The 22,937-nt window shown below is 38.9% G+C and overlaps 1 protein-coding gene across 3 annotated transcripts in view; it reads right to left on the bottom strand.

The window, feature by feature from the left end:
- CFAP47 (cilia and flagella associated protein 47) overlaps positions 1 to 22,937 on the bottom strand; it is a 636,073-nt gene that overhangs the window by 390,980 nt on the left and 222,156 nt on the right. For all 3 annotated transcript variants that reach the window (XM_073358068.1, XM_073358073.1, XM_073358080.1), the window contains 3 exons: positions 19,935 to 20,085; positions 13,218 to 13,306; positions 4,424 to 4,510 (listed from right to left, as the gene is read on the bottom strand). In XM_073358068.1, coding sequence (XP_073214169.1) covers positions 4,424 to 4,510; positions 13,218 to 13,306; positions 19,935 to 20,085 — 327 coding nt within the window. The remainder of the gene's footprint in view (positions 1 to 4,423; positions 4,511 to 13,217; positions 13,307 to 19,934; positions 20,086 to 22,937) is intronic.

A 22,937-nucleotide genomic window follows, 5' to 3' on the forward strand; every position in this document is an offset into this window, starting at 1 on the left:
TCTCCCCCCACAAACACACCAAAAAAAACCCTAGATATTTACTTGGATCCAGTATAGTATTAAATGGCTTCCTTAACAAATAATCAATAATCAGGAGACCTAGCAGTTTCTCAAGAAGACAATATTAAAGTCACAACTATAAACTAACCCAAGGCAAAGTAAAGATAGAACAGTAAGAGGCCAATATGACATCAGGAGCTCTTTAATGACCTGAAAATGAAAAATGAATCCCACAAAAGGTAGAAATATGGACAAATTCCTAGGGAGATGTACAAAACAACAGCATAAGCATGTAAGGACAAAATCAGAAAGGCTAAGGCACAAAATAAGTTACTCCTAACAAGATAATAAGACGAGGTTCTTTAAATATATTAGGCACAAGACAAAAATGAAGGAAAAGATGTAGGTCTTCAACCTAGTGAAGAAGGAGAGCTAATCACGCAATCATAGAAATGCAAGGCTGGAAAGGACCTCAAGAAGTCATCAAGTCCAGTTCCCTGCACCAAAGCAAAACCAAATAAACTTAGACTATCCCTGACAGTTGTTTGTCTAACCTGTTCTTAAAACCTCCAATTCCACAATCTCCCTTGGAAGCATATTCCAGAGTTTAACTATGCTTATAGTTGGACAGCTTTTCCAAATATCTAACCTAAATCTCCCTTGCTGCAGATTAAGCCCATTAATTCTTTTCCGACCTTCAGTGGACATGGAGAATAATTGATCTTGGTCCTCTTTATAACAGCCCTTAACATATCTGAAGACTTATCAGGTCCCCTCTCAGTCTTCTTTTCTCAAGACTAAATATGCCCAGGTTTTTTTTTAACATTTCCTCATAGGTCAGGTTTTCTAAACCTTTGATCATTTTTGTTGCTCTCCTCTGGACTCTCCCCAATTTGTCTACATCTTTCTTAAAGTGTGGTGCCCAGAACTGGACACAGTATTCCAGTTTAGACCTCACCAGTGCCTAGTACACAAGGACAATCACCTCCCATGTCTTACACGCAACACCCCTGTTAATATACCCCATAATGATATTGGCCTTTTTTGCAACTGCATCACACTGTTGACTCATATTCAATTTTTGATCCACTATAACTTCCAGATCCTTCTCAGCAGTACTGCCATCTAGCAAATTATTCCCCATCTTGGAGTTGTGCATTTGATTTTTTCCTTCCTTAGTGAAGTACTTTGTACTTGTCTTTATTGAATTTCATCTTGTTGATTTCAGACCAAGTCTCTAATTTGTCAAGGTTATTTTGAATTCTAATCCTGTCCTCCAAAGTGTGTGCTCCTAACAATGATGTCATCTGTAAACTTTGTAAGCATACTCTCCACTCCATTATACAAGTCATTAATGAAAATATTGCTTAGTACCAGATCAAGGACTAACCCCTGAGCAAACCCCACTAAATACATACTCCCAGTTTGACAGCGAACCATTGATAACTACTCTTTTAGTATGGTCTTTCAACGAGTTGTGCACCCACCTTATGGTAATTTCATCTAAGCCACATTTCTCCAGTTTGCTTATGAGAATATTATGTAGAACTGTGTCAAAAGCCTTACTAAAAACCAAGATATATCACATCTATGGCATCCCCCCCATCCACTAGGCAAGTAACTCTGTTAAAGAAGGAAATTAAGTTGTTTTGACATTTGTTCTTGACAAATCCACGCTGGCTATTCCTTACAGCCCTATCATACTCCAGGTGCCTACAAACTGATTGTTTAATAATCTGTTCCAATATCCTCCCAGGTATCAAAGTTAGACTGATTGGTCTATAATTCCCAGGGTCCTCTTTGTTTTCCTTTTTAAAGATAGGTACTATGCTTGCCCTTCTCCAGTTCTCTGGGATAGCAACCATCCTCCATTAGTTCTTGAAGATAATCGCTAATGGTTCTGAGATTGCTTAAGCTAGTTCCTTAAGTCTCACAGGATGAATTTCATCAGGCCCCGCCAACTTGATTACATATAATTTATCTAAGTATTCTTTAATCTGTTCTTTCCCTATTTTGGCTTGCATTCCTTCCTTCTTGTTGTTAATATTAATTATATTGAGTATCTGGGCACCAGTAACTTTTCTAGTGAAGACTGAAGCAGAATAGGCATTTTTGATGTCATCACTTATTAGCTCTCCTTCCCCACAAGGTAAAGGACCTACACTTTTCTTCATCTTTCTCTTGCTCCTAAAGTATTTATAGAACTTCTTCTTCTTGTCTTATAAATCCCTTGTAAGGTACAACTCATTTTGTGGTTTAACCTTTCTGATTCCACTTCCATATGCTCATGCTATTCTTTTGCAGTCCTTCTTAGCAATCTGTGTTTCTACTTTCTGTAGGATTCCTTTTTGGTTTAAGTCCTATTTTGATCTTAGGTATATGAGAGGAAATTTGGCCCCAGTGATGTCAATGCCAAAACTCCCACTGACTTTAACAGAACCAAGATTTCACCCACAGTCATTAATCACAGCTTATTTGGTAAAATTAGATGTTGTGCACACATGTCTACATTTACTGACATATTTTATAAAGACAACCTTTCTAGCAAATTCTATATATTCTTCCTGTAACCCCGAGAAACAATTACATTTCTTGTCATTTTATCTGCTTTGTACTACTTTATCCTCTCCTTCTGTTGTTCACAAATAATACCCATTGTTTTTAAGGGGAGTTAAACTTGCACAGTTAAGTTTATTGAATGGACTTTCTTTTATTTTATAGCAAGCCCAAGTAAGAGTGTATTGATACTGGAAAAGGATGTGGTAATGTATCTCAAGGAATTACTGTGAATACATTTTTAGCTCTAGTCTCAAATTTAATAGTATCCAAATACAAAATCTTTCTCTCCTAGCAATAAATTTTGAAGAGCGAGCTCATACCATACAATTATTACATACTGAATTTGGTAGTTATAGGCTCTGGCTTAAAATAAGTTGTTAGTCTTGCTTGGTTAAAAAAGCATCCCAAACTTGTATCAAAATAGGCATGTAAAATCCTCTCAGTGTATTGCCCTTGAGATCCATTTTAACAGCTGTACTTGCAAGCAATTAAAAAATAAAAGGAAACTACCCTGTGGACTACCTGAAAATAAAATACTTTTTATTCTATACTTATGAATACAGATTTCCTTTTATATAAAAATACAGAAACCTATGTTTTTGATATACAGAATTTCACATCTTTCAGCATCACATCTTTGATACAGAAAGCAGAACTTATAATTTCCTAAACCATGGCAAAACTGCAGCAGAATCACTGTAAAGACAATAAGCTGCCTAAATGTTATGTGAGGAAATGACTGTTAAAATGGGGATATTAAAAGGAAACACTATGAAAACTTAAACCATACAATGTCTTTTTTCACTAGTAAGAGCAAATTACAAATTGTTACTCAATAGGATTTATTCAACTTTCCTAAGATACAAATACCACAGATATTCATTGCACTGATTTGAAGGGCTACAAAATTCTTTCTTTACGAGTATGATGTGACATGGTTGAGCAAAGGAGTTGCCAAAAAGTGATAGGTTCTTGACCCTTCTTGCCTGCAAATGCAAGGATGGGGCAAGTAAGATGTGTGCACAGTGCCTTACTGCTGCTCCAAAACAAAGAATTGTACACTCCCACCTACTGCCCACTGTCAACAACATGTGTATGTGTGGGAGGAGGTTAAGGGCCTAACTATACACCCATGCTAGCTGACCATACCTTGTACATCAGAAAATCTGTCTACAGTCGCATAAGTAACAATGGCTGTGCACATAACTGCCTCACCTTAGATCTCTGCATTTGCATTCATCTTTTTTCATCTTCATTTTTGAAAATCCATAGACTATGGCCTCCTAAAGCTATAGGATTTAGAACTCTAGCATGTGCAGAATTTTGTCACCTGCCTCCCCACATGCTAAAAAAAATGTGAAGATCTCACCCCCTCCTGAAACATCTCCAGCCTATTCGGTTCAGGACCCAGTTCAATCCAAAAGAACTTTTCCTTGTTTTTAAGCCTCCAAATGAACTTAAAGAGTCACTAAGGCAGACTGGTTCCTCTCTCCACTTCCTCCACTCATTTAGCACCATTGTGCTCTCTGTCTTTTCACACATCACCACATTAGCTCTAATATTTACCTGTTCTGCTGTTTCTTCCTACCACTGAAGTCCACCTTTTCCCTCATCTCCCATACTCAACAAATTTTCATCTCTTCAGATCTTAACTTAAAATATATATATCTTTTTCCAATGCTTATGATGATATTCTTTAATTTATAAAATATCTTTTCATAAATGTTATATAATTTCTATCTTATGCCAAAATCACATTTTGCAATTCTTGAAAGTTTAGGGATACAGATTTATACAAGATGTTATGCCAATAAAGTTGTATTACACCACAATACACAATCAGTAACTGAATTTTAAAACCTACCTGTGTTTTTTACCCTGCTTTACCTGGCTGGCTTGATGCAATTGCTCAGGCATAGTTAAGTAAGTTGTAGATTCCACTAAAATGACTCTGAAAAAAAGCAAACATGCATTCTTACTGTACATATTATTTACAAAATGGAAGTTTATTACTTTATCTAAAAATCTGAAACAAAGTCCTGGTAAAGAAAATTATTACGGTCCCCACATTGGAAAACTTAAAAAGTACACTAAAATGTGCAAAAATGTAAGGGACAAGAAGTTTAGTTTTTTTCAAAATTATGACTCAAGTTTCAAATTCACAAAAATTCCAAGACACTTCTCAAAACATAAGCCACAATTAACTTCTTTGTAATTTAATAATAGGAAAACAATGGTTACTAACCTTTCTGTAACTGTTATTCTTCAAGAGGTGTTGTGCATTTCCATTCCACTGTAGGTGCGTGCACTGGACACACACACACTCACCTAGAGTGGAATGGACAAGTGCAGTCACTCAGACAAGAACCTACTTGGAGCCACCTATTCAAGGAGCAAGTATATTATGAAAAACCAAAACTATTACTTTAGCAAGATCATAGGTCAATTTGGAATCCTTACTGCAAATCGATGAAGAAATACTTTTCAAATGACATATGGCATAACCTTCAACACATCCTTAGCCATAGTAAAGAACATAAAAATCTGAACATTCAACAACGTCCCACAGCTTAATAGAACTCGGGTATTAACATTAAAATAGGAACTATTTTTTCCAAAAAATGTACATATCCAGAGACTAATTCCATACTGAACGAAATGAAACATCCAACTGTCTCTGCTCATCAATGTAACTTTCCAGTAACTATGAGTAAGGCGGTGAGTTGGTCACGGATTCCGTGACTTTCTGTGACTTCTGCAGCGGCTGGTGCTGGCTCAGGGGCTGTCCAAACCGGGCAGCCCCCTGGGCCAGCAGCAGCAGTTTGGTGTGTGGGAGGGGGTTCATGCCTAGAGGCAGGAGGCTCTTACCTCGTGGTGTGGGGGCTCCCACTGGCATAGTCCTACAGCTCCTAGGCTGCGGAAGGGCCTAAGTAGGTTCTTGTTTGAGTGACTTCACATGTCCCACTGGCTGTGGTTCCACCCCCAGTCTCTCCAGTACCTTAAGTAAACCCTTTCCCAGAGATCCAACCTTGTGGGTACTCTTTACTTTAGCGAGACAAGAATTATGCAGACCTAGACAAAACTAAAAATACCTATTTGCATTTCCCTGCTTCAATTTCCTCACTACTCAGACGTTATGTGGGCTTTCTGGGGTGTTCAGGATCCCCCTTACTGAACATGACTTCTCTGAATCATGAATCTGTCTCTTTCCTCTGCAGCCAGTTTCCTATCTGCTCTCCCTATAAAATGGCCAGCAAAAGAACCTCTCTTTTACAACTTCCTCTTTGGTGAGGTGACCCTCTGATCAGTTTAGTTAAGAGACTGAAGTCCCTTACCAGGTAATCGGTTGCTTAGTTACTTTTTCCCTGGAGTTCAAATTGAAAAATTGGTATGCCCTGGGTAGAGAAGCTCTTTGTTCAAAGGTCCACCATTTGAATGGATGATTATCGAAGTTTAATGACCCTCTATTGTTAGCCCTGTGCCAGGTACAAGAATTTCTCTTGTCACTTCCAGTGGGTTTTAGCTCTCAATATGGAGGCAACAGACAGCAGAGGAGGCAAACAAGCTCCACATTCAAACTAGGATTTGGAATCTGACACAGATACACAGAGCCTCCAATACCAACCAGAATTCCCCTAAGTAGTCACACTGACCATGACACGTAATACTCCAAGTGAGTAAGGGTAGCAGAACCTGGATATATATTGACGCAGCTCCAGCTCTCCCTAAGGCTATGTCTACAGAGCCCTGCGGTTCAGTCTAGGGGGATGTGAATTGCAGCACACACTTAACTCCCCCATGTGGACCATGTGGGTGTGAACTAAAAGGTACATAGTTTACATTTATGTAGTTCTCCTTAAACAGAAATTCACACCATCACAGTCCAAACTGCGGGGTGATGTAGATAAGCCCTCAGCATAGGCACTTATAGAACTTGAGCCAACTTAAACAATACTCCACGTTGTAGTCTCAAATCATCATTTCACTGGCCTTCGTGAGTTTTGTCCTGATCAAACTTTCACTGTTCGTCTTTGATGAGCTAATATGACCCCTATCCATGCAAAGCATGTTTGACAATGTTTTAAACTTGGATGTGTAAAATTAGAGATGGAGTTAGGTACCCAAGTAAAAGAGGCCTGATGTGTTCATGGCTCTCAGTGAAGCCAAAGACAGTGGTGAACGATCAGCCCCTCTGAAAACCAGACCATGTTTATCTACATGCCTAAAAAGGATTTAGACACCTAATTTTAGGCACCCTACCTTTGGGTGAGGTGCTTAAACTGTTCTTGCTTGTTTAAGAAGCTAATGCACCCTGCATTTGCTCATGATGCAAAGTTCAAATGCCCTTGCTGGAAAAACAATGAGGAGTCCTTGTGGCACCTTAGAGACTAAGATTTATTTGGGCATAAGCTTTCATGGGCTAAAACCCACTTCATCAGATGCATGGAATGGAAAATACAGTAGAGAGGTATAAATACAAAGCATATGAAAAGATGGGCGTTGCCTTACCAAGTAGGGGGTCAGTGCTAACGAGCCAATTCAATTAAGGTGGAAGTGGACTATTCTCAACAGTTCACAAGAAGGGGTGGAAATCACTTTTGTAGTGCTAATGAGGCCAATGTAAACAAAGTGGCCCATTTCAAACAGTTGACAAGAAGGTGTGAGTATCAGCAGGGGAATATTAGTTTTTGTAGTGACCCATCCTCTCCCAGTCTTTATTCAGGTCTGATTTGACGGTGTCCAGTTTGCAAATTAATTCCAGTTCTGCAATTTCTCATTGGAGTCTATGTTTGAAGTTTTGTTGTTGGAGAATTGCGACTTTTAAGTCTGTTACTGAGTGTCTAGGGAGATTGAAGTGTTCTCCTACTGGTTTTTGAATGTTATAATTCTTGATGTCAGATTTGTGCCCATTTATTCTTTTGCTTAGAGATTGCCCAGTTTGGCCAAAGTACATGGCAGAGGGGCACTGCTGGCACATGATGGCATATATCACATTGGTAGATGTGCAGGTGAACAAGCCTCTTGATGGTGTGGCTGATGTGGTTAGGCCCTATGATAGTGTCCCTTGAATAGATATGCGGACAGAGTTGGCACCGGGGTTTGTTGCAAGGTTTGGCCACAAAACTCCTCATTGTTTTTGCTGATACAGACTAACACGGCTACCACTCTGAAACCTGTTGGAAAAAGACAGTCTGACCAAATCTCTGGGAGTAGGTACTGATATTCTGTCTTCTTGAGGCATCACAGCACACTCTCAAGACAATGTCATGAAAGGAGGAGGATTGACATGACAGTCAACTCAGGTTTCCCCTCACCAAGTATATGGCCATCTCCAGGGTAGAAGAGAGATCTACAGCTCTCCTGGATGGTCAACTCAATTGGGAAGGTACTGGGTACACTGCTATTTGAACTTTAATACCTCCCTGAGAGAAGGCAGAGAGACATTGTTTTACATTGTTTTATTTTTTGAGTGCAGTTATGTAACCAAAAAGAAGTCTACATCTGTAAGTTTCATTTTCATGATAAAGAGATTGCACGACAGTACTTTCATGCGGTGAATTGAAAAATACTATTTCTTTAGGTTTTTACAGTGCAAATATTTGTAATCAAAAATAAATATAACGTGAGCACTGTACACTTTGTGTTCTGTTTTGTAATTTAAATCAGTATATTTGAAAATGTAGAAAACATCAAAAAATATTTAAATAAATGGTATTCTACTATTCTTTAACTGGGCAATTAAATCGCGATCAATTTTTTAATTGCCCGAATAATCGTGATGAATTTTTTTAAATGCTTGACAGCCCTAGTACAAATCAGATTAAATAATATCCATTTCCACAATATATTCATCTGGTGCATTAAACTTCTGGTTTTCCTGTTGTGATAAATCCCTTTCCCATTTTTGTCAAATGAAAAATAAAAATACCAGAATAAGCTCAGATAGCCAAATGGGGCGATGATTTTAGTGTATCACTCAATTTTTATGCTTTTATACCCTTTTTCTCCCTTATTTGTTTCGTTTTTCTCTGAAATATTGGAGAGTCTCTCTAATTTACTAATTAATTAATTCATGTATGAATCTATGAAAATATAGGAAAATATCTGTGACTTCACCCCTAAAAAACCTTTAGCAGCTTCTCTTCTTTTTTTCCCTAGAAGACTCTTGTCTACTCATTCTGACACTGAGTGGTTTTCCACATTTGTATCCTATCTACTTCCGTTTTGATTTGTGCAACATTAAGAATAATTTAGCTAATCAAAAACAGAAAGCGGGGAGGGAGAGAAAACAGTAAGTCATTGGCCAAGCACTACACTTTTGATAATGCTGTTGTAGAATGTCTATTTTACCATACTTGCTACGGAACAATCAAGTATAAACTGATCTCAACAACCAGTAGACAGAACTCACTCAGCCTGGTCAAACCAAAATGTCTATATTTTTTCTGAACCATACTAAGAAAGCAGTAGCAGAAGGAAGATAATATCTGTACAGTATAAAAATAGAGCGACCTGATTCTCAGCTGATGTAAACTGGCATAGCTCCAGCTGAGGATCTGTGCTCTTAGCTTTCAATGGTGCTATGCCAATTTACATCATCTGAGGTTCTGGCTCACAGTTTCTACAATTAAAACGTCAAAACTAACCAGCAGTTACCATTCTATGATATTTAATATACGGAAATATTTCCCCATATTAGAAGATGAAACAGTTACAGTACTTTAGAGAGAAATGTTTTGAAACTGTTAAGAGCATTTACTTTTTAAAAATTAAATACAAATATTCAATAAGAGTTTAACGAACATATAACAAGTGTAAGTACAGAACATATTTGTGTTTTCAAAAAAAAAGGAAAAAGAAACAATGCTACATCTAATAAAACAGAGAACTACCAGTGGAGTTATTTAGCAAAAAAATGTTTCTGCTACGTAAATATCAGGTGTTTTCCCTATATTTAACAAAGAGTTGAAATACCTCCGCTTTTCAATAAAAAGAAAAGGAGAACTTGTGGCACCTTAGAGACTAACAAATTTATTTGAGCATAAGCTTTTGTGAGCTACAGCTCACTTCATCGGATGCATGCAGTGGAAAATACAGTGGGGAGATTTTATATACACAGACAACATGAAACAATGAGTGTTACCATACACACTATAATGAGAGTGACCAGGTAAGGTGAGCTATTACCAGCAGGAGAGAAAAAAAACCTTTCGTAGTGATAATCAAGGTGGGCCATTTCCAGCAGTTGACAAGAACATGTGAGGAACTGCATGGGGGGAAAACAAACATGGGGAAATAGTTTTACTTTGTGTAATGACACATCCATTCCCAGTCTTTATTCAAGACTACTGTAATGGTGTCCAGTTTGCAAATTAATTCCAATTCAGCAGTCTCTCGTTGGAGTCTGTTTTTGAAGTTTTGAAGTGACCAGAGAGATTGAAGTGTTCTCTGACTGGTTTTGAATGTTATAATTCTTGACGTCTGATTTGTGTCCATTTATTCTTTTACGTAGAGTCCTTGCTTACAGACAGCCCTCCAACCTGAAGCAAATACTCACCAGCAACCACACACCACACAACAGAACCACTAACCCAGGAACCTATCCTTGCAACAAAGCCCGTTGCCAACTGTGTCCACATACCTATTCAGGGGACACCATCATAGGGCCTAATCACATCAGCCACACTATCAGAGGCTCATTCACCTGCACATCTACCAATGTGATATGTGCCATCATGTGCCAGCAATGCCCCTCTGCCACGTACATTGGCCAAACTGGACAGTCTCTACGTAAAAGAATAAATGAACACAAATCAGACGTCAAGAATTATAACATTTAAAAACCATTCAGATAACACTTCAATCTCTCTGGTCACTTGATTTCAGACCTAAAAGTCCCAATTCTTCAACAAAAAAACTTCAAAAACAGACTCCAACGAGAGACTTCTGAATTGGAATTAATTTGCAAACTGGACACCATTACATTAGGCTTGAATAAAGACTGGGAGTGGATGTGTCATTACAAAAAGTAAAACTATTTCCCTATGTTTATTCCCCCCCACACCGTCCTTCACACCTTCTTGTCAACTGCTGGAAATGGTCCACCTTGATCATCACTACAAAAGGTTTTTTTTCTCTCCTGCTGGTAATAGCTCACCTTACCTGATCACTCTTGTTACAGTGTATACGGTAACACCCATTGTTTCATGTTCTCTGTGTATATAAAATCTCCCCACTGTATTTTCCACTGCATGCATCCAATGAAGTGAGCTGTAGCTCACGAAAGCTTATGCTCAAATAAATTTGTTAGTCTCTAAGGTGCCACAAGTACTCCTTTTCTTTTTGCGGATTCAGACTAACATGGCTGCTACTCTGAAACCTGTCACTCCACTTTTCAATGCATCCTTTTCAAGTATCCACTCTGTACAGTGTATTTAAAATGTTTCAAAATGTATTATTGGAGTCCTTCAGACTTCTTTCTAGTACTGTACATAGGGCCCTACCAAATTCACAGTCCATTTTGATCAATTTCATGGCTGGGGGGGACAGGGTTTAAAATTAGTCAATTTCACGTTTTCATGTGTTTACAACTGAAATTTCAGTGTCCTGACAGTGAGGGTCTCAACCCACAAGGTACCCAGAGGTGGGTCTGATCCCATACATTCCTCTGCCAGCAGCCCTGGAGGGGAAAGAGAAATCCTGTCCCTCCCCATCCTGGTGTGGACTCATAGCTAGGAGCCCCCTGGCTGGGGCGCTCCCAGAAGCAGGGGAGATTGAACCCACCTCCACAAGCCTCCAGCTGCAGGAACCTCCAGGGCTGTTGTCCAGCATGGGAGCTTCCTTCAGCAGGGGGAGGCCCTCGGAGGGGAGTCTGATCTCCCCCTGAGGGCACCCGTGCAGGGACTTGCAGCTAGCGGTTCCTGGCTGGGGTGCTCCCAGCAGCAAAGGGGAGATCAGATTTCATGGGGAAAGGCTAATTTTATGGCCTGTGACACATTTTTCATTGCTGTGAAATTGGTAGGGCCCTATACATAGTTAAGCAAATGAATTCCCAGGGAAGGCCTGAATGGTTCAGAAGACTGGCAATGTCATATGGAACCTTTCACCTGTAGCTTGCAGTTATTTAAAATAGTTGTGATCCAATAGCTGCAGAGTCATCCAGATGAAATTAGTTTACTTGGTGGCCCTAATCTACTTTCTGGTGGACAGGTATCCACATCATAAAAACCACAAGAGGTACCCATGCTGATTGTCTTAAGGAATGAACAAACATGGAAACTAAACTAATTCATCTGACCCCCACCCCTTAGGTAGTTCAGGTCAAAGCACAATGGTGGGGCAGTGAAAGCAACTTCACTAGCTGCTGCCCATGCTGAACCTATTTTTCAAGTATGTAGAAGTTTGTTACAAGGAGAAGGAAGAAAAATTATTTTTCTTAACCTCTGAGGATAAGACAAGAAGCAATGGGCTTAATTTGCAGCAAGGGAGGTTTAGGCTGGACATTAGGAAAAACTTCGTAACTGTCAGGGTGGTTAAGCGCTGGAATAAATTGCCTAGGGAGGTTGTGGAATCTCCGTCATTGGAGATTTTTAAGAGCAGGTTAGACAAACACCTGTCAGAAATGGTCCAGATAATACTTAGTCCTGTCATGAGTGCTGGGTACTGGACTAGATGACCTCTCCAGGTCCCTTCCAGTCCTATGATTCTATGATTCTATTTTGTAGATAAACAGAGGACTTCCATCCTCAGGACTGTCAAACTAGCAAACATTAAACAAACATTAAATTCACTTCACAAAAAAACCGAAAATAAAACTGTGATGAATTAACATGAATGAATACCAGTCACGTAACAAAAAAGCACACTGACAAATTTCCATCAATCTTTCATGTTTCGTCATGAGAGTACTTTGTAATTCCTGAGATTTTTTTGGCATATCCCATTTTATCCTATCATATATGAAACTACAAGGAGGTAATGTGCGTATTAAACAGGGTATCATTAAGAGAAGCTAGAAATAATACAGAAAACTGTTTTGTGTTCAGTGCTCTTAAATACAAATTAATTTTATGGTCCTGTATTTGGGTCTGCAGATTAAAGACAAAATCTGGAGCCAGATCACACAGCACTGAGATATTACAGGAACATAACTTTCTACTTCTTACATAGTAGAAAAAAAATGTTTGCATCTCTGGCGATGTTCCATATATTGTGAATACAAAAGAAAAAATAGATTAATTGATGGTGATGTGAGTCCCTTGGCAAATGCGTATATTCTCTTTTGCATGAATATTTCAGTTTAGTAATTTAACCAGCAGGACAAAGTAGATTGGGGCGGGGGGGAACCCTATTAATTAACATGGTTTGTTTCTCTTTGGAATTCTGCTGGATCTCAGCCATACACAAAAAAACAAGCAAGGTTAATGAACTCCATTTGATAAAAGCTGTAGTTTCATTGCTTACACCAAGATGGATTCCAATTAAGGTTTATTTATCTACTTTATTCATTATCATAGTGCTTGTAACAATTTTGGAAATGCAAATTCCTATAATTTAACTTCAATTTTTCCTACATTTTTAAAGAGGAGAAAATTATGAAAAAGACTAGATATACATATTATTATAGTTATGATTTTTGTCTTTACAACATTGCCTACCTGAATGTTCCATCAGTTCTGAAGGGACTAGTAACATTCAGACTAACTTTCTTCAGTTCATAACATGGGGATTTGCATTTTAATACATCCTAAAAGAGAATAAAAAGTTATATCAGTGTGGGAAAATAAAAAAAACACTCCATACTTAATCAAAAATAAACTAGTAACTAGGCAAATATTCCAAATACATGGTATAGTTAATTCCCTGTACACTGATATTAATATCACTAGTATAATTAACATGTATGGTTTTGTTCCCAACATATAAAAGATGATTTAGGGCCCAATTCCTTTTAATCATACATGCTCAACCCCCACCCTCCTCCAACCCCGCTTTTCAGAATTCTCATATACAATACGACTAAAGATTGAGGGGAGGAAAAGCTATTTTTCTTCTTTTTTTCATATCACGTCTATCCTTCTCCCTATCACAACCCTCTCCTCCACCAAATTCTTCTTACCCACTAGCTCTTGTGTATAAATGCTCTCCCCAAACCTCTCCACATTGCTCCTCCTCAAGGCTTACTGCTTCCCTGATGCCTACAAAAAAGTCAGCCAATTCATGAAGGTAAGTTTGAGGAGTAGCTGGATATATATATATATTTGTATATTTTATTTAAAATTAAGCAAGTGGATGTCATCATCATCATCATGATGTTCCTATTACGCCTCTGGCATTCAAGGCCATGGTGAAGCTCCTCCACTCCTGTCTGTTTCTGGCAAGTCTTTCAACGGCTCCCCAGCTGTGCCCCAGGTTTTTCAGCTCAGCTTCCACAGCTCTTCGCCATGTTGTTTTTGGGCAGCCTCGTTTTTGCTTGCCTTTGGGTGTCCATCTTATTGCTACTCTGGTGATGGAATCAGTTTCCATCTGAAGCACATGACCGATCCACCTCCAATGATGGCAATGATGGTGCTCAGATACTCTTGGCTGAACTGCGTCAATAGATCTTGGTTTGAGATTGTTCTGGGCCAAAAGATACAGAGAATTTTTCTGAGGCAGGCTGTATGGAATGAAGACAGTTTGGACAGGTCATACTTTCTCATTCCCCAGCATTCTGCACTATAAAGTAGTGTTGAAAATACGCAGCTCTGATAAATCTTGAGTTTAGTTTTGGTGTTGTATTTTGATGATTTCCAGACTGTATTTAAGCTCCTGAAGGTGTTCCTGACTTTATTGATTCTGTTCCGGATATCCTGGCTTGTTCCACCATCCTGGCTGCCCAAGTATATGAATGGTGTTACCCAAGTATGTGAATGTTTCTATACTGGTGAGAACATAATCCTCTATCCATACTGGTGATGGTGAGGCAACATTAAAGCTCATGATATCTGTCTTATTGCGGTTGATTTTCAGTCCAATTTGCTGGCTGAATGCATTGAGTTGAGTTGTTTTTTCTTGTATATGGTGTTGAGTATGAGATAGGAGAGCAAGATTATTTGCAAAATCCAGGTCTTCAGGGGATGAGAAGAGTGTCTATTTAATGCCTCTTGGCATGTCTTCTGTTGTATGCTGCATTACCCAGTCAATGGCAATGCTGAAGAGGATTGCAGACATGACACACCCTTGACATACTCCTGTTTTGACTTCAGAACAGCTCACTGTGATCAACACTACTTGTAAACTTGAAATAGAAGCTTTTGATGACACTGATTATATGGAAAGGAATTCCATATGCCTGCGGAATGCGCCACAGGCTGGACCTGTGAATGTTATCAAAAGCCTTCTCAAAGCTTATGAAATTTATGTAGAGTTGCCATTCCCATTCTAAGCACTTTTCTATTATGTTTCGTAGAGCGAAGATCTAGTCTGTGCATCCACGCCCTTTCCGAAAACCAACTTGCTCTTTTCTGAGAACGCTATCAACTGCCTCTGATATACATTGGACTATGGTCTTACACAATACTTTGCTTGGCACAGATAAAAGTGTGATACCATGTCAGTTATTACAATCACAGAGTTCCTTTCTTTGGTATCTTCACTATAACCCCATTGGTCCACTCATCTGGCACTTTTTCCCTTTCCCGAACTGATGTAAATAGAGGGGCCAGGATAGATGCTGCTGATTTAGGATTTACCTTGAACAATTCTGCTCAAGTTATCCTTGCCAGGAGCTTTTCCCATTTTTTAAAGATTTGATGGCTTGAACAATCTTTTCCTTAGTTGGGGTGTCTGTGCTGATACCAAGATCTTCTTCTGCTCCCTGGATGTTTGCTTCCCCTTTAGGTGGCTCCCTGTTCAGCAAGTCTTTGAAATGCACTGTCCAGCGCATTTCTTGTTCTTTTTAGGTTAGTAGGTGTCCTTGTTTGTTCCTGATGAGAGTGTTGGTTAAAGAACAGGTTTCAAGCACTTGCAGACCTTGATGAAGAGGATAGGAATGCAGATGAGGAGATCAACAAGAGATGGAATAAAGTAACAGCAATTTATAAACAGAGCAGTGAAGCCTGTCTAGGCTACAGGCAGAAGAGAAGGAAGGAGTGGATTACACCCAGCACATGGAACGCCATAGAAACCAGACGAGCCCCGAAGAAAAGAGTTTTAGACACAAAATCCCAGAAGCTAAAGATAAATACCAAGAGCAGTACAGAACGGCATACTGGGAGGTCAAACGCCTTGTGAGATCAGACAAATGGCATTATATTGATAATCTGGCAACACAAGCAGAGGATGCAGCTGCTCGTGGTGAACAAGGAACCATCTACAAAATTATAGATGCCAGCTAGTGTGCAAGAGGACAAGGTTGTAACCAGTCCCTGCCATGCCATCTTAAGGACAGTAAGTGCTCCCAGTAGTATTAGCTGCCTCTGTATCCTTGTGCTCTTGACAGCTTGAAGTCTTTATGGCTACTCCATGCCCACTAGCACTGAGGATGGGAAGCTTCCTTATCCTTCTGTTATTGGTACAGCTGTAATTTGTAATTTCCATATGATGATATAGCCTGAATTACATCTCTTAAGGAAACAAATGGGTCCAACAAAGTCAGCGTGCATCCTTTGCAGTGATTGGTGGAATGTGTTTTAGTGTGTTTTACACTAGTACAGAATGACTTTTGGCCAATAAAACTGTTAAGTTCCTGAAAAGTCCAATCATTCCTCTGTGAAGTAATCCATTTCATGTGACAGCAATAATGGTGGATTAACCTATCACTAGTGGTGATAAATGGGAAATTATTTCACTTTTTTCAGATGAATATTTCTAAGGTCTGGATGGCCATTAGCATATAGTAAAAAATGAATAACCATGTTAAACACACTGACAACATGTACAAACAACTGGACTTGTAATTCAGAAGCATGATGTTACTCCAGTGAATAAGGAGACTCTGAGGATGCTTATGTTGAAATGAAAGCTGTTCTGTGGTATGTAAAAGGAAAGCTGCAAAGATGTAAATAGAAAAAGAATGTAGACCATACTTACAGGCTAGGGGACTCAACCCTGGGAAGCAGTTACTCTGAAAAAAGATTTGTGGGTGGTGGTAGATAATCAGCTACCAGTGTGACACTGTGGCCAAAACAGCTAATGTGATCCTGGGATGCATAAACAGGGGAATCTCAAGTAAAAGTAGAGAGGTTATTGTACCTCTGTATTTGGCACTGGTGTGACTGCTGCTGAAATACGACATCCAGTTCTGGTGGCCACAAATCAAGAAGGATGTTGATACATTGGAGAGGGGTCAGAAAAGAGCCATAAGAATGATTAAAGGATTAAAAAAGCATGCCTTATAGTGATAGACTCAAGGAGCTCAAATTACTTAGCTTTACAAAGAGAAAGTTAAGGGGTGACTTGATTATAATCTTTAAAGCATCTATACATGGAACAAATACTTTATAATTGCAGGTTTCAGAGTTACAGCCGTGTTAGTCTGTATTCGCAAAAAGAAAAGGAGTACTTGTGGCACCTTAGAGACTAACCAATTTATTTGACCATAAGCTTTCGTGAGCTACAGCTCACTTCATCAGATGCATACTGTGGAAAGTTTAGAAGATCTTATATACACACAAAGCATGAAAAAAATACCTCCTCCCACCGCACTCTCCTGCTGGTAATAGCTTATCTAAAGTGATCACTCTCCTTACAATGTGTATGATAATCAAGTTGGGCCATTTCCAACACAAATCCAGGTTTTCTCACCCCCCCCCACACACACACAAATTCACTCTCCTGCTGGTAATAGCTTATCTAAAGTGACCACTCTCCTTACAATGTGTATGATAATCAAGGTTGGCCATTGTGGGGGTTGGGGTGTGTGAGAAAACCTGGATTTGTGTTGGAAATGGCCCAACTTGATTATCATACACATTGTAAGGAGAGTGATCACTTTAGATAAGCTATTACCAGCAGGAGAGTGCGGTGGGAGGAGGTATTTTTTTCATGCTTTGTGTGTATATAAGATCTTCTAAACTTTCCACAATATGCATCCGATGAAGTGAGCTGTAGCTCACAAAAGCTTATGCTCAAATAAATTGGTTAGTCTCTAAGGTGCCACAAGTACTCCTTTTCATTTTATAATTGGTTCTTCAATCTAGCAGAGAAAGGTATAAAATGATCCAATGGCTGGAAGCAAGACAAATTAAGACTGGAAACAAGGCATACATTTTTAATGATGAGAGTAATTAACCACTGGAACAATTTACCAAGGGTCCTGGGGGATTCTCCATCACTGACAATTTTTAAATTAACATTGAATGTCTTTCTAAAAGATCTACTGAAAGAATTTTGGGGGGGAAGTTCTATGGCCTGTGTTACACAGGAGCTTAGAGTAGGTGATCACAATGATCCCTTCAGGCCTTGGAATCTATGTATCTATGAGATATTTTCAAAAGGAGCTGTTCTCTCAGCACATAGAGGAAGAGTTGCTGTGGCACATTTAAATATATATTTAAAGCTGCTTTACAATGAAGATCTGCATATTAAATTCAAAACATAAAATGATTCTACCCATGGTGCAGTGGGACATTGCATGGTCCCTTGCAGCACTCGAGCCCCAAGTAGGGATTGTGCAGTGTCTGCAGGCGCAGTGTCCACACAACATGCCTGCACAAATCCTTCAAACCTAGGCTACAAATGGGGTGATCTGAGGGTAGGCTAAAAGAAGAGCTATAGATCAGCTGCACACCAGGCCTGCCCCTTGCTCTGGGTTGCGGAAAGTGGATGTCACCTGCCACGCCTCCTTTATCCTCCGCTCCCCACACAGAGTCCTAATACCGAAATTCCATGCAAGTAGCCAGCAAACATTAAGGGTCCGCAGCTGAGCATTCAGTCAGAAAAAGCCAAATTAAGGCTTCGACAACCTAACTCTGACCTGCTTACATGCCTTTAATTACATGATCATTACTATTTCTCATACAATTTTACCATAACCATTAGATACATGTGTTCTGTCTTGGAATGGGTCTCATTTTTTCTTAATTACAGTACTTTTCATTTCACTGTGCTAATGGGCCAAGTTTTCTTTACTGTTTGACTTTAGATATAATTTATTCTCTCTCTAAGGTATGCATTACAATAATCTTGTCAACAGCCATATACAACATATCTCCTTATCAACCAGCAGCACAACCTTCCTTAGGCCCAAGGCAGGGAACGAGGCAGTAAACTAAGGAGCTAATTTCATGTGCACATTTGTGGAGCAGACATCCTGTGGCGCAAGTCAGTGGGAAAAGTTGTGAGAATCTATGCAAACTGTTAGCGCATGGCAAGCTGTGGTGTAAATCTACCTTGCACTAGCCAGTTGTGCATAAATAGTTTGTATGGACCCTGCTGCTGTGCACTAAAACTTTCGCAGTGTTCTTTGAGCTACTCCCATTTCCAAGCAGGATAGATCAAAGCGCACTAGGCAACTTTTAATGCACATTAGTAGGGTCCATATGGACTTAGTGCATGCCAGGCTAGAGCAAGGTAGATTTATACCCCCGTTTGCTGCACACTAACTATTCACAGAGACAAGATCTAAGTACAATCTGTATCATAATGCATACAAACAAGGCAGCAACATTAACTCTGGCATTTCCTGGCCTTTGAATACATATCTTAACATAGTCTATTGTCTGGAATTTCCTAATTTCCCCTCCCCCAGCAAAAAAAAAAAAAGTGATGCTTGCTTTCCTAAAAACAGACAATAGCCCACCTATATTTTATAATCTGGATCTATTCGCAGGAGGAAGTCTCTTTCCTGTGATCCTGGAATCCCTTATTCTCAGCCGATGGGCACCTTCAGTACATTTTTCTCTGTGCAACCAAGCCATGCAGGGACATGCAGTGCACACATTTTTAAGTTCAACTGTCTCCATACTCCAGGGTGGAATATGGTGCAGGGGAGAGAAAAAGGCAAACAGAAAGACTCCCCAGAATAGCCGTTAGCCCAGTGGTCACTCACCTGAAATGTGGTGACCTGGGTTCAAGTCCCCTATCAGCCTGATTTGGCATGGGAACTTCATTCTGAGTCTCCTACATCCCAAGTGAGTGCCCTAACCATTGAGTTTTTGGCTATTCTGCAGTGGGGATATGGTGGTATCTATTGGTTTGTCTCTCATTCTTATTTCAAAAGGTCTAGTTTTCATTTTGATAAGGAACTAAAATAAATGCTGAAACAATGAAATTTTTCACAAAATTAGATTTTGGTTTTACTGCCAACCCTACATATCATTTAAGTTCAAGAATTTTTGAGAGTGACTTACAAGACCATTCACATTTTTTCAAATGACATACACAGTACTTACAGCAGGGTCAATATGGTTGACTTTAGATTTCAGAGAGAAAGTCATTGTTGTACCTCTTACTTCACTTACAGTCTTCGAAACCAACAATAACATTGCTTCAGCAGGATGTAGAAAGCGACTAGTGAATTCCACATTTATATTTATTTGGCTCCTAGTTTAAAAAAAAAGGAATCACTTTCTTTAGAATTAACCAAATTAAACTCACAAATTAATACCAAAGAAACCTGGAGGGTCATTTCAGTACCAGAACATTTTAAAAATATTTCTGAAGAGAGGGTGGAGAAAAGGAGAATTACTTTTGAATTTGCCAATATGCAATGCTGTGTACAAAAGCTGTTTTTTGTTTGTTAAAAAAGGAGGGGAGAGCGAGAAATAATAACAATATAGAAAAATGTGTTTGTTTACTTGTACTATCAGTGTAAAGTTTAAAAACAATAACATTTAATATTTATACTCTTGTGGTGAAAAAAGTGCCACCCTTTCCTTGTATTTTTTGTTCTAGGATAACAATTAAGTTTATTTTGTGTTCCCTTTCATCCAAGAGAAGTTTAGAAGTTAAACAATAAGATACTTTACTACAAATATTGTGGGTCAAATCCAGAAGTCCCTACGCAAACTCTCAGCAAGTCCTATTGGGTGAGGGCTGAGTAAAAACAAATAAGGGTTTCAGGATTTAGCATATAATTAGAGATGAAGGAAAAAGTGCTTTTGTGTAAATGAAGACTGTGTAGCTGATAAAGCCACAAAACCAGAAAGCAAATTTTAAAAAGGGGGCCCTAAAAACAAGGGGACCTTAATGAGATTCTAAAGAGGTGGGAAAGAAGTATGATTTGCCCTAGCCCTGGGACAATGAGAGATTAATTATTATTATATAATTATAGAAGAATAAGCTTGGGTTCTTAGGAGTGTGTGCCAACAAACATCTTAAAATGGTACTGAGGTCAGAAAAATAACAGTGCATGGGTGAAAAACAGAAGGCTGTTTTAAAGCAAGGGAATTACAGAAACTAAAAAGACACAGTATTTCAGAAAAAAAAGCCATTCTCTATAAGGTCTGAAATATGGTAATAATATAGCTACTCAGAAAGGAGAGGCTCCCAGATTTTGTGGGCTGTTTGAATTGGAATCACTTACAATGTAAGTAGAAGGAAGTGAAAACTTAAACTATGAGGTCATCTGGTTAATACTTTTGGTTAATCCGGTTAATACTAATACCATGCAGATTCATAGAAGAAGCCCTAGAAAACAGCAGACTGAATGCAACAGATGGTAGAAGACTACTGTACAACAGTGTTCTTGAAGTTTATCTTAGCTCAAGATTACTAGAAAGTTATTAATTATGGAAGACAATTTTAAAGTTACACATGTGATAATGTTATTTCTGGAGCAGAAATATATCTGGTATTAAAATCAAGAAAAAACAACAGAGGAATGCAATGACGGCCAAAGAAAGAGATGGGATGCATGTTAAAACAATTACCAATGAAAAACCAACCAGTTACCTACTTTTAATAATTGTGATTTTACACCTTCAAATAATGTATTGTATCTAAATTAAGTGAATACAGAGGACAACTAATCTTTAGAGAATCAAAACCACAAAGTATCATTCTGGCAAATTCTCATTCCTCGATCTGGAGCTCTCTAGTAAACAACAAGCGGAATTCCACATGCTTTAAAGTTATTGGCCATTGATGGCGGCAGTTGTGGGTTGGCGCACAAAATTTCCCCCCTTTCCCACTGATAGTTGTACGCCATCTGCGATTTGAACTGTCACCATTGGAACATTCTGGTCAGTTCCTAATTAAGCAGAAAATGAAGGCTCCCCAACAGGGTAAATCATTCATAAAATAGTGATTGAAGGAGTGCCTTAAAAACATAGAGCAATAGAAATACGAGAAAAAACAGCATCTCAAAAACAATTTCCCCTTTACACTCTCAGAGGTGAGTGAGAATCCTGCCAGAATGATATTTTTCACTGAAGTAGAATTACAGGATAAGTAATTCCCTTTTCTTCTTAAACAGCCGTCTAGCTAGTAAAATGCATCGAGTCCCAGCCTACCCAGTACCTACAAATACTGCTAAGCATTTTCTTAAAACATGTAGCAGCCACTCTCTCCCAAAAGGCAAAAGACTACAAATCTGAGATGCTTTTAGTATTTGAGAACTATATGTATTATAAAAGTCCACAAAGTCAAGAGCACAGTAAAGCTGATCAAAATAGAAGATATACATTTAGGTCATCCTGATGTAAGGTTGCTCAAAGTCAGAAAAGATTCAGAGGCAATTGATGTAAGGTTGTCCTAATCACAGCAGTTTAGAGGCAATATGTGTAATGCTGTGGTCAGTCCAAAATGTGGGGGAAACTTGTACTGGTAGCTCTGAACCAGGGTGACATACATATACAAATTTTAACTTATTAAGTGGAGGGTTGAGGAATATATGAAGCTAATGAACTATTAATATTAACTACTACTAAGTGTAAAATAAACATTAATCATTCAATATTTGTATATGATAATCAGTTTGCATAATGCTTTACAGAGACTGAAGGGAGGCATGGCCCTTGTCCCAGACAGCCTGCAATCTAAATGTGACAAACAGAGAGAGCAAAGAAAACGGACAGATGAAAGTGGTAGGTAAAGGAGAGTTAAAACAAAATGGAAACAATGGATCAGGAATGGAAACAATGTAAAGGAAGAGTTAATAGTACAGGTGTGTAAGTCAGTGGCAGCATGGAAAGCAAAAATTGTGGTTTTTAAAGGGGGAGAGAAAGCATGTTAGGTGCAGGAAGAGGGATGTTGTGTCAGGCCTGGAGAGCACCACAAAAAAAAGATACAGAATTGAGAAAAGGAGAAAACGAAGGGAGCAACAAGAGAAGAGTGGTCAGAACACAAGATATGATTAAGTGAGTGATAGCAGATCTATATGGGGCAGAGCTGTGCAGAACCATAAGAGCAAGGCTGAGAAATATGAAAGACAGAAAAGCAAATCTAGGAGTTAA

The sequence above is a fragment of the Lepidochelys kempii genome, chromosome 1, assembly GCF_965140265.1.
Source record: "Lepidochelys kempii isolate rLepKem1 chromosome 1, rLepKem1.hap2, whole genome shotgun sequence".
Taxonomy (NCBI): domain Eukaryota; kingdom Metazoa; phylum Chordata; order Testudines; family Cheloniidae; genus Lepidochelys; species Lepidochelys kempii.